General features: G+C 42.9%; 3 protein-coding genes across 5 annotated transcripts in view; 2 read left to right on the forward strand and 1 right to left on the reverse strand.

The window, feature by feature from the left end:
• On the forward strand, window positions 1–12,067 carry KLHL11 (kelch like family member 11). 2 transcript variants are annotated; one of them, XR_013961132.1, is made up of 3 exons: window positions 26–618; window positions 6,533–8,290; window positions 10,247–12,067. XR_013961132.1 is itself a non-coding variant. In XM_080678917.1 (2 exons), the coding sequence occupies exons 1-2, from the start codon at window positions 74–76 to the stop codon at window positions 8,112–8,114; spliced, it is 2,127 nt and encodes a 708-aa protein (XP_080535043.1). In that variant the 5' UTR covers window positions 1–73; the 3' UTR covers window positions 8,115–12,067. The 2 variants fall into 2 exon arrangements, 1 of the variants encoding a protein (XP_080535043.1); XM_080678917.1 differs by having other exon boundaries at window positions 1–618; window positions 6,533–12,067.
• NT5C3B (5'-nucleotidase, cytosolic IIIB) overlaps window positions 6,940–15,698 on the forward strand; it is a 22,584-nt gene continuing 13,825 nt past the window's right edge. The window contains exons 1-2 of the mRNA XM_080678920.1: window positions 6,940–8,290; window positions 10,247–10,278. The gene's annotated coding sequence lies outside the window, so the exon portion shown is untranslated. The remainder of the gene's footprint in view (window positions 8,291–10,246; window positions 10,279–15,698) is intronic.
• KLHL10 (kelch like family member 10) overlaps window positions 12,154–15,698 on the reverse strand; it is a gene marked incomplete at its 5' end in the record, with an annotated part of 8,233 nt that continues 4,688 nt past the window's right edge. For both annotated transcript variants that reach the window (XM_080678918.1, XM_080678919.1), the window contains 4 exons: window positions 12,154–12,654; window positions 12,855–13,004; window positions 13,607–14,224; window positions 15,116–15,605. In XM_080678918.1, coding sequence (XP_080535044.1) covers window positions 12,280–12,654; window positions 12,855–13,004; window positions 13,607–14,224; window positions 15,116–15,535 — 1,563 coding nt within the window. In that variant the 3' untranslated portion in view covers window positions 12,154–12,279. The remainder of the gene's footprint in view (window positions 12,655–12,854; window positions 13,005–13,606; window positions 14,225–15,115; window positions 15,606–15,698) is intronic.

Here is a 15,698-nt window from a genome sequence, read left to right on the forward strand (position 1 = left end):
AGAATTCCTCTGTGTCGCACCAGAACGGCCGGCCCGTTCGGAGACTGCGGCGGCCCGGCGCTGCGGCGTCAAGATGGCGGCTGCGGCAGTGGCGGCGGCGGCCGCAGCAGCCGCAGCTGCATCTCTGCAGGTGCTGGAGATGGAGAGCATGGAAACGGCCGCCGCCGGCTCGGCCGGGCTGGCCGCCGAAGTCAGGGGCAGCGGCACGGTGGAGTTCGGGTCCGGGCCCTGTTTATCCGCCATGGAGGCGAGCGGGGGCGATCCGGGCCCAGAGGCCGAGGATTTCGAGTGCAGCTCTCACTGCTCGGAGCTGTCGTGGAGGCAGAACGAGCAGCGACGCCAGGGCCTCTTCTGCGACATTACCCTGTGCTTCGGCGGGGCCGGCGGCCGCGAGTTCCGGGCCCACCGCTCGGTGCTGGCCGCCGCCACCGAGTACTTCACGCCCCTGCTTTCGGGCCAGTTCTCCGAGTCCCGCTCGGGCCGGGTGGAGATGCGCAAGTGGAGCTCCGAGCCCGGGCCCGAACCCGACACGGTGGAAGCCGTTATCGAATACATGTACACCGGGCGCATCCGTGTCAGCACCGGCAGTGTGCACGAAGTACTGGAGTTGGCCGACAGGTAGGCAGGGGAGGCGGGAGGGGAGATGCTGGCCTCCGAGGGCCGCCTCCAGGGACGCGCCGGCGGCGGGGAGGGCAGTGCCTGCGGCTGAGCTCCAGTGAACCCAGAGGAAATGCACTCGTTAGGTTCTTACCGAGGGCCTGCTGTGTGATGCGGGCAGCTTCGGCGCTGGCCACTGAGGATGCAGCCGGCCAGTCCCGCGAGGGCCACTTGCCCTTAGGGAGTTAAGATCCCAGGTGGAGGAACAAAGGCAATCAAAAGGAAAATCCGCTTGTTGTAAGTGCTGTATTGATATTAAAAAGGGATGAAAGGGAAAGGGGTTGGTGGTGGAAGGATTGTGATTGGGTAGAGGCAAGACCTTTCTCAGGAGATGACATTTAAACCGACCTCTAAACAGCAAAGATGGGGAATTCCTGGCAGATAGCGCAGAGGCCCTCAGGCAAGATCCAGTTTGGCTTAGAGAAGAACGAAAAAAGAAAAATCCAGTGGGGCTGGATATAGTGGGTGAAGGGGAGACGGGTGTGTGAAATGCGTTGGAATAAGGAGTTTGAATTTTACTGGGTGATGGGAAGCTGAGTAAAGAAATTATCTGATTTAAATATTTTAAAAGATGATTCTGCAGCCGTGGAAAATCGATTGTAAAGGGCAGGAATGGATGCTCCAGAGACTGGTTAGGGGGGCAGGTGAACGAATGCCATTTGTAGAGATGGGAGGAGCCTGTTTGGGCCGTATTATGTTACAGATACATTATTTTAACAACTACCTATTGAGTACCTATTATGCACCAGTTCAGACACTGGTTTCTAAAGGTGCTGGGAATTCAGCGGTGAACAAAACAGACTAAAGTCCCTTCGTCATTGCACTCACATTGGTAGATGGACAACAAATACGTGAAATAGATAGCGTGTTGGGTGATTGTTACAGCTATGATGAAAAATAAAACGTGATGGGGACATACAGAAAGTGCTGATGGAGAGAAACTATTTTTTAAATTGAATAGAGAATCCCTCACAAAGAAGACATTTTGCAAAGAACTGAAGGAGGTGAGATGAATCAGCGTTGGTGTAAAGGCCCTGAATTGGAGCTTATCTGGATGGTAAAGAATAGCAGGAGGCCATTGTGGCTGGATCAAAGAGATGCTGAATGAGAGGAGTAGGAAAGGCCTCTGGGTGGTAATGGGAATGGATCCAGATCCCATAGGGCCTTGTTGGCCTATGGAAGGACTTGAACTCTTACTCGAATGAGATGTGAAGGTTTGAGGCCGAGGAATGACGCATTCTGATTTGAAGAATTCTGCTATGTTAAAGGATGGGGCAGCAAGGGCAGAAGCAGAGAGACTAGTTAAGGAGGTTGTTGGAATGGTGGTGTCGAGACTTGGATTGAGGAGGGAGAAGTAAAGGTAATAAGTGCTTCAATTCTAGATATATTTTGAAGATAAGAGGAGATGAATTTGCTCATAGATTTGATGTGGGGTATGAGAGAAAGAGTGCTGCTTTTGGACCCAAGCAATTGGAAAGATGGAGTTGTTATTTATTAACGTGGAAGACCGCAGGAAAGCAAGTTTGGGAGGAAGATCAGGAGTTTGATTTGGGTCCAGGAGAAGTCTGAGTAGGCAGGTGGATATCAGAGCATTGGGAGCTAGAGATTGGGAGGAAATAAGCATATAGATGGTAACATAATGGAAGCCATAAGACTGGATGAAATTACTTAGGAAGAGAGTGTAGATAGAAAAGAGAAGGGGCAGGACTGAGTCCTAGGATTCTTCAGAATGTTAAAGAGGAACCAGCAGAGAAGACCAGAAAGAAGGGTGCCAATCATGTCAGCTGTCAACCGTAAGTGATCATTGAATTTGGCAATAATAGAGGGCCTTAATGACATAGAGCCATTTAAGATTTAAAAAAATATATATTTTTGAGCGAGAGAGAGGAAAAGGGAGAGAGATTTGAGATTTGTTGTTCCACTTATGCATTCATTGATTGAGTCCTGACTCAATTGCTTGATATGTGTCCTGACTGGGATTGAACCTACAACCTTGGCATTTTGGAACAACACTCTAACCAACTGAGCCACCCGGCCAGGGACAAGAGCCATTGAAGTTAAATCTTGCTATACAAAGAAGATCAGAAAAATGTTATTCATGGAAATGTTTGGGGAGTGGTCCAGGGAGATCTATCCTCCCCCCTCTAATATAGGAGATACTAGAGCATGTTTGTGTGCTGATGAAAAATGAATCAGTAGAAAAGGAGAGATTGATGTTACCGGACAGGGGAATAATTGCAGGAGCAGAGTGTTTGAAACCAAGAAGCGGATAGAATTCATATTAAAAATGGAAAAGTTGGCCCGGCTGGCGTGGCTCAGTGGTTGAGCACCGATCAATGAACCAGGAGTTCGAGTTTCAATTTCCCAGTCAGGGCATATGCCGGGGTTGTGGGCTCAGTGGACCGTGCAGGAGGCAGCTGATCAATGATTCTCCCTCATCATTGATATTTCTTATCTCTCTCTCCCTCTCCCTTCCTTTCTGAAAGCAATAAAAAAAATTTTTTAATGGAAAAGTTGGACTGGGAAGGCATAGTATAGGGCAGTGGTCAGCAAACTCATTAGTCAACAGAGCCAAATATCAACAGTACAACTATTGAAATTTCTTTTGAGAGCCAAATTTTTTAAACTTCTAACGCCACTTCTTCAAAATAGACTCGCCCAGGCTGTGGTATTTTGTGGAAGAGCCACACTCAAGGGGCCAAAGGGCCGCATGTGGCTCGAGAGCTTTGGTTTGCCGACCACTGGATAGGGTACAGCTGTAGGCAGTGTGGGTGGTGGGAAGATGAAGTTTCTGCCTGATGGCTTCTCTTAAAGTGTGATGCTGGGTCATCCAATAGAGAAGGGAGTGGAACAGGGTGGGGCAGTTACAGATCCGAGATGGGGGAAGGGTGATTGCACTTAATCATGCTGTGTTTGCTTTTGTCAGGTGAGCTTGTGTTTTTCAGATTTGTCCCAGCTTTATTGGGGAGTTGGGGATGAGGAGGAGGAGAGAGAGAACACCCCAGGCAGTTTACTTAAAGCACTAACTTCTCTCCATCTGTCAGCTGCTGAGCAGCTAGCTGCCTGTGTTAGGCACTCTTCTGAGTATCCTGCAGCCATCTCATCTAATGTGCTCATCAGCTCTGAGAGGATCACTCTCCTAACCCCACTCCCCCATATATTCTCTGGATCATGCCTACCTTGTAGGGCACTAATAGCGTAAATAACAGGAAGTGCAGCTTGCAATGCCCATCACATGGCAAATGCCTGGTATATGCTAGCTGTTGTTTTCACAGAGCAATCAATGTTCCTAAACACCGCCCAAGGGAATATGTGTGAGAATTACCTGGAGTGCCTGCCAAAAATAGGAGCTGGGGGAGAGCGGTGAGCCTGGGAATCTAGGCACCCAGACATGTTTGAGAGCCACTGGAACTCACTACTACACCTTGTCTTTGTTTTATGTGTAAGATGTATTTTCACTGAAGAGGGTGAAGGGAGCCTGTGTTACTCATCTTTATATCATTGTTAGTGTTGTCCGATTGTTATTGGCACCAATTCAGTGGCAACAGGAATCCCCAGTTTGGGGTGTGGTGAAGAAGGAAACTTTATTCAGTGCAAAACAGCTCAATTGTGATATAGCACAGCTGTGAAAACAGCATGGGCTGTAGAACAGCTCAATTGTGAGATAGCAGGGCTGTGAAGCAGCCCTGGGGCCAGGCCCCTCCAGCTAGATGCTCTGCTCGCCTCTGCTCTGCTCTGCTCCTCCATGGTCTGCTTTGTGCTGCGCTGGTCTGCTGCGTTCTGTGCCAGTCTGCTCTGGCCTGCACTGGTCTGCTCCACACTGCTCCTTTGAGACATCTTTGGTGTTTCAGCTCAGCCAGGGTTACCCACTTTTTGGTGGGAAAGGAAAGTGCGCTGTCAGATCCAGAAGGGAGCTGGCTTATTTGGGTCCTTGCCCCTGGTCCCTGATTGGTCTGTCATCATGCAAATGAGGACTCTAAGCCCTCACAGTTTGATTGGTCCAAAATGCACTGTCCTGAGTGGTCAGAATAGAGCCACTCTGGTTTGTCGGAGCTGCACACCTCCAATTGGATGGGGAAAGCTTCAGTCCTTTTGGTTGAAATTGAATTTCAGGAAAACCTCTATAAGGGCTAGGTCAGATGGCAGAAACACAGTTGGTTCTGAGGCAAGTACTTCAGTGCAGGCCTCTCCCTGCAGTGAGAGGCCCTTATGTAGACATGGCTGCTAGGCTCTGTTTTTTAAAAATTGGAACCCAGTTAGCTACCAAGAGCCCTCTCTCTTTCTCAGGTTTCACAATAGTTGTAATAACCATAATAATAAGTGGTTACTGAATTAAGTAGGTCTGGACTGATGTAGTCGTCTGTATATTGTTAAGGTTCTCAGTTCTGGGGACTTTCTTTTTAAAGCTGAGGTCTCTAACTGTAACCTTGGGGCTGAATTCTGCCAGATTTATGGATTTGTCTGAAATGTGGTTTTGTGTGTTTGGTTTTTTTTTAATTTAACTTTAAACAAATTTAGGTAGGTAGGTAATTTCTAGCCAACTACTTGCCAAACCACTTTTCTTTTTTCTTTTGTTAATCCTCACCCGAGGATATTTTTTCCATTGGAAAGGGAGAGAGGAGACAGAGACAGAGACAGAGAGTTGGGGATAAGGGAGAGGGGAGAGACAGAGAGAGAGAGAGGGTAGGGGGAGGGAGAAACAGGGATGTGAAACAGGTTCATTGATTGGTTGCCTCCCTCACATGCCCTGACTGGGGCCAGGGATTGATCCTGCAACCCAGTTATGTGCCCTTGACTGGGAATCCAACCCAAGACCCTTCAGTGTGCAGGCCAACGCTCTAACCACTGTGCAACATCTGCCAGTGCTCTTCTTTTTTTAACCTGGACTGCCCTGTACATGTTTTTTATTGTTTTATTTCCTGGCTTCTTCAGATGTTTGTTTGCTTTGCCACCCCTGCTTTAATGAGACTGCAGCTCCCCCACTCTGCAGCACCTCCCCCCCTTCATTTGTTGACCTGGGAGAATGGTCTGGTGAAGAGGAGATTTAAACCTCTGACACACAAACTCCACTTCTGATGCTTGAGTAAACAACCTCCTAGGAGCCAGAGTTCCTATACCATGCAGTCAATTCTTAATGAAGTCTCTTCACTGAGACCCTGCCTCATTTGAAGAGAAGCTGGTAACTGGCAAGGGATTGGGGTAGGATGGCATAGACAAGTTTGAATTGAGATTTGCCTTTGCAAGGGCAAATTAGAGTGAAAATAGTCCTAGCCGTTTGGCTCAGTGGATAGAGTGTCAGCCTGCGGACTGAAGTGTCCCAGGTTTGATTCTGGTCAAGAGCACGTACCTAGGTTGCAGGCTCCATCCCCAGCCCTGGTTAGGGCACATGCAGGAGGCAACCACTCAATGTGCTTATCTCACATGGATGTTTCTCTCTGTCTCTCCCTCTCCCTTCCACTCTCTGTAAAAATCAATGGAAAAATATTCTCGGGTGAGGATTAACAACAACAACAAAAAAGTGAAAATAAAGTATAGGACTATTATACTTTAGTAAAGGATATGTCTGGAAAATCTTACACAATTTAAAAACTCCATTGTGTGCATATGTGTATTAGATATATTATGCATAACATAATTAAATACAAACTATATAAGTAATTTAAAACAGATCATAGATAAAGATGATTTTATATATGCTTTTAAACATACTTTTCAGCATAATCCATTTTAATTTGGGAGGGTTTGCTTTTTTTCAGATATTGTGCATAAAGTGAGTTGAAGCTTACCATTTCAATTTGTATTATTCAGATGTTCTCAAAACGCAGCTACATAACATGCACATTTGAAAATTAATCCTTCTTTTTCTTGATTTTAGGTTCCTATTAATTCGATTAAAAGAATTTTGTGGAGAATTTCTCAAGAAAAAACTTCATCTCTCTAATTGTGTGGCCATTCATAGCTTAGCTCACATGTATACCCTGAGCCAACTTGCTCTGAAAGCTGCCGATATGATACGGAGAAATTTCCACAAAGTAATTCAGGATGAGGAATTTTATACTTTACCTTTCCATCTTATTCGAGACTGGCTGTCAGACTTGGAAATTACGGTGGATTCCGAAGAGGTTCTTTTTGAAACAGTTTTGAAGTGGGTTCAGAGAAATGCTGAAGAGAGGGAGAGATACTTTGAAGAACTTTTTAAATTGCTCAGATTGTCCCAGATGAAACCTACTTATCTTACTCGGCATGTCAAACCAGAGAGGCTGGTGGCCAATAATGAAGTTTGCGTCAAGTTGGTGGCTGATGCAGTGGAGAGGCATGCTCTGAGAGCGGAGAACATACAGTCTGGTACATTCCAGCATCCTGCTTCCCATGTCTCATTATTACCTCGCTATGGACAAAACATGGACGTGATCATGGTTATTGGAGGCGTGTCGGAAGGAGGGGACTATTTAAGTGAATGTGTGGGATATTTTGTTGATGAGGACAGATGGGTAAACCTGCCCCATATTCATAATCACCTGGATGGCCATGCAGTTGCAGTAACTGAATCCCACGTGTATGTTGCTGGATCAATGGAACCAGGTTTTGCTAAAACTGTGGAAAGATATAACCCAAATTTTAATATATGGGAACATGTTTGTAGTCTGATGACAAGGAAGCATTCTTTTGGGCTAACACAAGTCAAAGGGAAGCTCTATAGCATTGGAGGACATGGCAACTTTAGTCCTGGCTTTAAAGATGTTACTGTTTATAATCCTGAGATTGATAAGTGGCACAACCTGGAATCAGCACCAAAGATTCTTCGAGATGTCAAAGCACTAGCTGTTGAAGACCGTTTTGTGTATATCGCCGCCCGCACTCCTGTGGATCGGGACACTGAAGATGGATTAAAGGCTGTAATCACCTGCTATGATACAGAGACTCGACAGTGGCAAGATGTGAAATCTTTGCCACTTATTGACAATTACTGCTTTTTCCAAATGTCTGTGGTCAATTCCAACTTTTATCAGACAGCATCATGTTGTCCCAAGAGTTATTCTTTAGAAAATGAAGAGGCAGTCAGAAAAATTGCCAGCCAAGTTTCCGATGAGATCCTTGAAAGCTTACCTCCAGAAGTCCTAAGCATTGAAGGAGCAGCCATTTGCTACTACAAAGATGACGTTTTCATTATTGGAGGCTGGAAAAACAGCGATGATATTGACAAGCAGTATCGGAAAGAAGCCTACCGATACTGCGCTGAGAGGAAGAGGTGGATGCTGCTTCCTCCCATGCCGCAGCCTCGCTGTCGAGCCACTGCTTGCCACGTGAGAATCCCATACCGGTACCTGCACGGCACGCAGCGCTATCCTATGCCTCAAAACTTAATGTGGCAGAAGGACCGGATCAGACAGATGCAAGAAATACATCGGCATGCCTTAAACATGCGGCGAGTGCCAAGCTCTCAGATCGAATGCTAGGTTCTCTAATACATGAAGCTTAAAACAGTTACACACCTGTTTTGTGAAGCTGAAGATACCAGACTGTTACTTGAAAAAGTGTGTCAATAACTTATTTTCTACCTGAATTGATGATTGCCCCCTATAAAGGAAATATAGTTAAAATCGGAAGACTGGGAGACTCAGTTCGATACGTGGTAATTTTTGTTAGCTTGCCGTCTTTCCCTGCCTTTGGTCTCTGTCTTTGGTTTGTGTGTATGTGCTAGCTAAATGAGATCTTATTAAAGACAGACGGGAAAACCAGGCGTAGTTACTTGGCTGGTTTTCTGCTAAGAAGGTGTAACTCCTTTGTCTTAGGACTTAGGTTTTGAATATGCTTTAAGCACCAATTTTATTTGCACATTTCTTGATATTCCTTTTCACTTTTTTCCGCAACGGTTGGTTTTGACAAGATCAGAATTTATGCATTGAGCCCTCATTTGCAAGAGGTATGTGCAATAGTAGGACTGAAATTTGAAGGAAAAAGCACAATATTTTAGCAAGATGATTTTAGAATTCTTGCTTTGACATTTTGTTTATCTAGAAATGCTGTTTTGTTTCCTTCTAGAAGAGAGGACTGATGAGAAATTTGTAATTGGCTCATGCATTTTTTTGGAATATTTTTCATTTCTTTAGCCAACTGAGTTATTGACTTTAAGCTGTCACTCTGAAATGATGGTAGTTGGCACAAGTATTGATCTTTAGCTGATTGATTGAATTCAGAGGACATTATATATGTGAAATTTGTTTCTCTGAGAAGTATTATTGGTGTAGTCTGAGAAATCAAAGGCATTAAAAATTTTTAAATACTTTTTTCAGGAATTGCAGGCTTACATGAGGATAAGTTCATGAGTGTAAATAATGCCTATGACAATCGACACTCAATGCCTTCAATTTTAAATTTTGCTCTAATGCATATTTAATAGAATCTTCATTCCTTTCTAAAATGTTTTTTTGAAATGGAAAGGGAATAACAATTTAGAGAAATGTTGCTAAAGAGAAGACTTATTTCTCAGCCCCAATTGTTATAATGTCATATCCAGTTGCCCTAGACTATTTTTTTTTTTTTTTTAGACTTTATTTGAGCCAAACTGACCGCATTTGCTGGGAGAGGACCTCAGGTGCTCCCCAGTTGCCATAACTTTAATTGGAACTTTGCCTGAGCCTGGAATACCAAATTTAAGGGCATAATTGTGGCTCTTCAAAATTTACCACTGTAGTTATTTTTAATTTATTCTTATTCATTCTTCTGTTTCTCTTAACACACTCAAATGCTTTATACAAATTAGCACTTGGGTTGACTATTTTAGCACTCAGTAATTCCTACTCTTACTGTTTGCAATGTGGGTCCAGTATATTTTTCTTGTTTTCTACTATCTTGGGCATTCCCAAACACTGCCCTAGAAGTAGAATTCTAAGTGCATTGATTTTTTTTCCCTACTGCATTATAGTTAACCTCCTTATTAGTTATATCAAACACTAAAAAAAATAAAAATAAAAATACAACCAGAAATTTTAGCTCTCAGCTGCAAGACTAATGTTTAGCCCTTGGACTCTCTACTAAGAATTTTCCTGAAATTTCTAAATTGATATCACTACCTAGGACGGTTCTTCAGTAAACGTGTTGGAAATCTGCTTTAAAACCATTTAATTTAGACGGGGGTGGGAATCGGAAACTGCAAGTCATATTTCTCTATGAGGATATATTATCCCATCCCAACCATTTTCTCAATTTCTATGTATTTGTAGTTAGTTTAATAAAAGCCATTGGATTCTGAGAAATGCTAATTCTTAGTTGTGAGAGATCTATGCAAGTAAGACAGAAAAGCTCAATGAACAAAGTTCTCATTTCTCTCTAAACTATGCTAGACTTCTTTTCTTGGCTGTTTAAATCTTAGCTCACTAGGATGCCAGTTTCTCTCTAGAATGGTGTGATGCAGGGATTTGGGGCTAGTGGGTTTTGTGGGGTTTTTTGTCTCAAACTTTTCTGAGAGTCACCAATTTGTTTGGAAGGTTGTCTCTTTTTCACATAATATGGCAGACATCATAACTCATAAGATTTAGGTATAATCTGGTTTTGAAAACTTGATTGAAATTGTTGTTTTTTAACTTAGCAGGCAGCCTAGGCCACGGGTGGAAAGAAGGGGTAAGTCCTTCCTTGCATGATGATGTGTGCAGGTTTTCCTGACTACTGAATTTCTAATTTCCATATTTGAATTCACATGTGTGATTTCACATCAATAACTGTGTTTCTGAAATAGCCTAACTAACTTGTTAATCAGGAAAGAAACCAGATTTGCTTAAATCTGTTCAAGGCTGACATTCTGAGGTTCCAAACTGGAAATAAGTTCCCAGCGTTTTTGGAAAGGTTCTGATTACGAAGAACCTAAAATGGCTTTTTTGGGGGGAAATGTCCTTTTTGATGAAAACTTAAAGATTGTGTTTGGTAATTTAAGCAGTTAAAAATACAGCTTTAAAAAGGCAATTAATGTGTATTTAAGCAAATCTTGTTTTGTTGCTTTTGGTATTTTGTGGAAGTAAAAGAGGAATTGATTATACAAAAAGTAACAACTATACATAACTTTGAGTGAATCTACTTCTATCTCAGAATGGATATCTTAACTATACCTACCCCGCCATGGTTTAAAAAAAAAATCAGTGGTATACATTAAGAATGTCAGTCATGAGCTTAGTGTTTAAGTATCTCACTTGCAGTTATTTGCATGATTAGTCTTGTGTATCTTGGTATCTTGGCTTTTGCTGTGCCAATTCAAAAATATTGTGCTAAAAAAAATCTAAACATTCATTGACATCAGTTTTGTTTTGATCAACTGGTTTTGTGTAGTATTTCTGGGACCAAAAAATTTTAAATACTAACTTTTAAAATATAGAACAGACTCTTGGAACTAGAAAGACAGTGTTTATGGAAGATTTGTGTGCTGTTGTATTTTAAATTCTTCAGGCTGCTGATAAGTTTCTAGTGCACATGTGTTTTCTTCATGTTTCTTGACTAGTGTAGCATGTGGTGTATTTAAATATTCTCTGCTTCATAATTCTAATATGAATACTATATATTGGTAGACAAGTAAGCTAAATTGTGTATTTTAGTTACTTGGCCTAATCAAGCATAACCAAAGGGATTTTTTTTTTATACTTTCCTCAAATTAAGCTTAAATAAAAAGGGTATATTGATCACATTTCATGTCTTTTGAAAACAGAGAATTGTGAAGCATGTTCATCTGCCTACACTAGAAAAATAGGGTGCCTATAGGTTGCTCTTTAACTGTAGAATATTTGAGAAACAATTCAGTCTCCTTTTTAACTGTCAAACATTTTGGCACAGTTCATCACTCCAGTTTGTTAATCTCTTGAGAGTAGTCCATTTTTGTTTTTGTTAATGTTCTGGTCATTGGAAACAAAAGAGCTCATAGTTGAGTGATGTAATACAATAACAACATAATATGGTAGTCATTTTGCTTCAAAGAATTTAGATAGCCAAATAACTGCTATTTATTGCTTACCTTTGTGGAGCTTTTGTCTTGCTCTATATGAACATTTCTGCAACAGTGAAGCACATACAATAGAGCACTTAGTAACTTAATCCTCCTGCCTTATGCACTCATGAAAAGTAGTGCTTGCTAGACGTGTGAAGATCTTAGGATCCCTGTGCTTAGGGCTCATTGAGTTATTTGTAACATCAATACTTAGTTCAAGCGATGTACAGTGAGTTTTGGGGGCTAGCAGTATCCAAGCCCCTACTCAACTGAAAGTATAATTTTGACTATCTCCTGCAAGTCAGAGGAGATGTGGAACGTAAGACACTTTGAGACATTACGTTGTATAATAGCTTGTTTTATGTTCCTGAAGCTATCTTGTTCTGTGTTAAAGCTACTAATGGTCTCAATATAAGCTTTAAATAAACGTATTTCATTAGAGCTGGTTTGCATTGCGTAATTTTTCCTTTTAAGTATGTACTGTTGAATATAATTGCTTTCTTCCTTGAACCCTTTTACTCCCTCATTCGTCCAACCCTTGGCTCCCTTATGTTGAACATTTTCCAGTACTCTTACAAGTTTAAACACTGCATTTATTTTAAAAAAGAATTAATTCTTATTGCTTAGACTTTTTATTAGCTAAATGAAGAGGCTCATACAGGTAAGGTACTTGTTGAAGCGGAGTACTTTACTTCATCTCGCAGTGCTAATCCTGTGAAGTTGTCCCTTCTAGCTGCATATTCCCCAACATTGGCCAGCCCTGGTACCACACAGCAGCTCAGAGCACTGCGATATATACTCATGTCATGGGCATCATACCACTCGTCAGTCTTTTCATCATAGCACTCAACATTAAAGGTGGTGGTAAAGCCATTAAAGCCACCCACCACAAACAAGAGGTCGTCTACCACCTCGATGCCGAAATTGCTACGAGGATTAAACATAGTGGGGATCGTGCGCCAGGTGTTAGCCACTGGGCTGTAGGCTTCCGCACTCCTAAGTCGATTGGCTCCATCAAAGCCGCCTACCTGTGGACAGCAACGGGAACATGCTTTACTGTTAGCCTTGATTCTCTTCACCCAGGAGGCCCTCTCAGGGGAGGACTAGTGATTTCATACCTCCCTCTTCCACTGTCTTCCATGGAACAAAACCTTTCAAATGCTTACCAATGGTTGTATAATAGAAAATCGAGGGGAATCATTCTTGTTGTGGTACATGATAAACTCACCGCATATACGTGTTCTCCATAAGCAATTACGCCTATTCCACTCCTCCTGCTTCTCATGGGTGCTATGACTGTCCACTGATTGCTCTCAGTGTTGTACACTTCTGCTGTAAACAGGCATTCATTTCCATTGAACCCACCACATATGTAGACCTGTGTGAAGACAGTTTAAGATGATTAAAATTGTTACCTCTGGAGTATGAACGGGTATGTATATGGTGTGTGTGGGGGGGTGCTTTTATACCAGTCTGTGTACTCTGAGTTTCTTTTATTATCGATTTTAGAGCGAGAGGAAGGGAGGGGGAGAGAGAGAAACATCAACCCGCTGCTCCACACATTCATGCACTCATTGGTTGACCCTTGTATGTGCCCTGACCAGGAATCAAAGCCAGAACCCTGGCACATCAGGGCAATGCTACAGGCAACTGAGCCACCAGCCAGGGGCACTCTGAGTTTCTTTTTCCCACATGTACATGTATTGCTTTTTGTTTTTTACTTTTTTTGTGGTTATACGCTCAGAGTTTATTACAGTGAAAGGATACAAATAAAAACTCAGCCGGGGGAAGAGATTCATGAGTCAGAATAAGTAAACTAAGAAAAGACAGTTACAAAGGGTCACTTAGTCATTTGATGAAAGAGTTTGAACTGCCAAGAATACTGCCATTTCTGTTTTCCATCCACCCCCCAAAAAGAAGAGCATTATTTCTGGGCTTGTTTGCTTTCACATCCCACCCCCACCCCCCGCAATTTTTTACCTTTCCGTAGAGTGTCGTGGCACTCGCATCACTCCTCTGTTCATGCATGGGGGCAATGAGTGTCCATTGATTGGTCTCTGGCTCGTAACGTTCAGCAGTGTTGAGACGCACGTAGCCGTCAAATCCTCCCATGGCATAAATAAAATTGCTCAGGACTGTCACGCTGACATAGCAACGTCTGGAGTGCATCGGGGCTACCTGGTGCCAAGTTTTCTTGACTGGGTCAAAGCGTTTAACACTATTGAAATAGTCTACACTATCGAACCCCCCAATGATATAAACGTAGCCTTTCAAGTAGGCTGCCCCGTGGTAGGCACGGGGACTTTCTTCTTCACAAGTGACATTCACCCATCTGTCTGCCCGAGCATCATATGCCTCAATGGCATTGGTGGGGCTCCCACCACTCCAGCCACCAATTGCAAATAGGATGGCATAGGGTAGGCGGGGCCTGGTGAGTGGGTTGGTGAAGTCAGAATTAGAGGGTCCATTCATGTTTAGGTCATACATGGCCTTTAGGGCATTGATGATGACTGGCTTGCATTCCTCACTGTCTTTGACATAGTCATTCATCTTAACATTGTTCATGAAGTACTCAGCATGCATTAGGGCCAGGCGAACCTAAGGAGGAAATGCAGCAAGTCATTTAAAGTGAGGTGAGGATGCCTGAAAAACCCCTTAGCCCCTTGGTTTACAGCCACCTGCCTTTGAATTGCAGTAGGGCCATATTTTGTTTTGTTTTGAAATTTACAACTTACAGTTTAAGTATCTGTTTTTAAGAGGTGGTATACATTTGGATCCTGAGAATGAGCTAGAAAATGATCAGCAAGCTAGCTCATTCCTTGACCACCAGACTATACTACTAGACCAGAAAAAGGTTGAAGTAATTTTTCTGTAAATGAATATCTGTCTCTGTATGTAAAATAACACGAATTAGCATCAAATGGCTACTACTCCAGTTTCTCTCTTGGGTTTGGGGAAACTCAGAATGGACAAAGTTAAAAAGAAGACTCTAGAATTCTTTTGAAGGCCTTGCCCTCTCCTTCCCCCACAGCCAGGGAGAATTTTGGTCAAAGACTAAAACTGGGGGGTGGGTGGGGTGGCGAAATGCCCTGGCTGGTGTGGCTCTGTTGGTTGGAGCATCGTCCCGTACACCAAAAGGTGGCTGGTTCGATTCCCAGTCAGGGCATACACCCAGGTTGCAGATTCTACCCTGGTCGTCGTGTGAGCAGGAGGCAACCGACTCACATTGATGTTTCTCTCCCTTCCTCTCTCCAAAAAAGAAAAATAAATATAAACAAAAGAACTGGGATAAAAGGAACTAGCAATGCCAAGGGCAAAGAAAATTGCAAAATTCCAGAAACTAGTAGGAGATGCCTTCCATACAAATATAAGTAAATACAGCCCTGGAGTCGGTCAAACATCTGAATATAGCTCTTAGGACAACCCGACTGGGATAAATGAGTCAAAAGTGATCAATTAAGCATCCTACAACAAATAATTAAACTTGACCTTGGGGAGCAAAACTGAAATATGCTGCTTCCTATTTTGGGGGTCATGAGCAATCCATTTTAAAATGGCCTCAAATACAGCATCTTCTTGTTTGACGTTTAGCTCATCTTTCTCAATGATATCCTTCAGTTCAATGACAGAGAGCTCCAAAAACTCTGCTGAGACTTTCACCATCTCCTCGAAGTTGTGCAGTATGAACATGTAGGCCTTCTGCCTTAGTTCCGGGCAGTAGTAGTAGTCTGTGAACTTGCAGATGCCGATACAATTATCCAAACACAGCTCTGACTTGAGGAACTCACAGCAACCCCTTACAATACCCATGATGTTAAATTGGTCCGCAGCAGCCAGCAGCTTCTCCACGTTGTCAGGTGTGATAGGGACGGTCCTGGTATACGCGTATTCAATAATTAGTTTCATCATGTCGGGGGAAATGCCAGGAATGTTGTATACCTTCTTTTCAGTGTTGTTCCAGCCACTTGTAAACAAAGCTCTGGAAAAAGGGGAGAAACTAGCAATCACTGAAATATTTCTCTCCAGTTTGCCGTGTTCTCCCCACTTTTTCTTGTTGAGAGTTTGGACATTT

This window comes from Plecotus auritus, assembly GCF_963455305.1.
Source record: "Plecotus auritus genome assembly, chromosome: 7".
Taxonomy (NCBI): Eukaryota; Metazoa; Chordata; class Mammalia; order Chiroptera; family Vespertilionidae; genus Plecotus; species Plecotus auritus.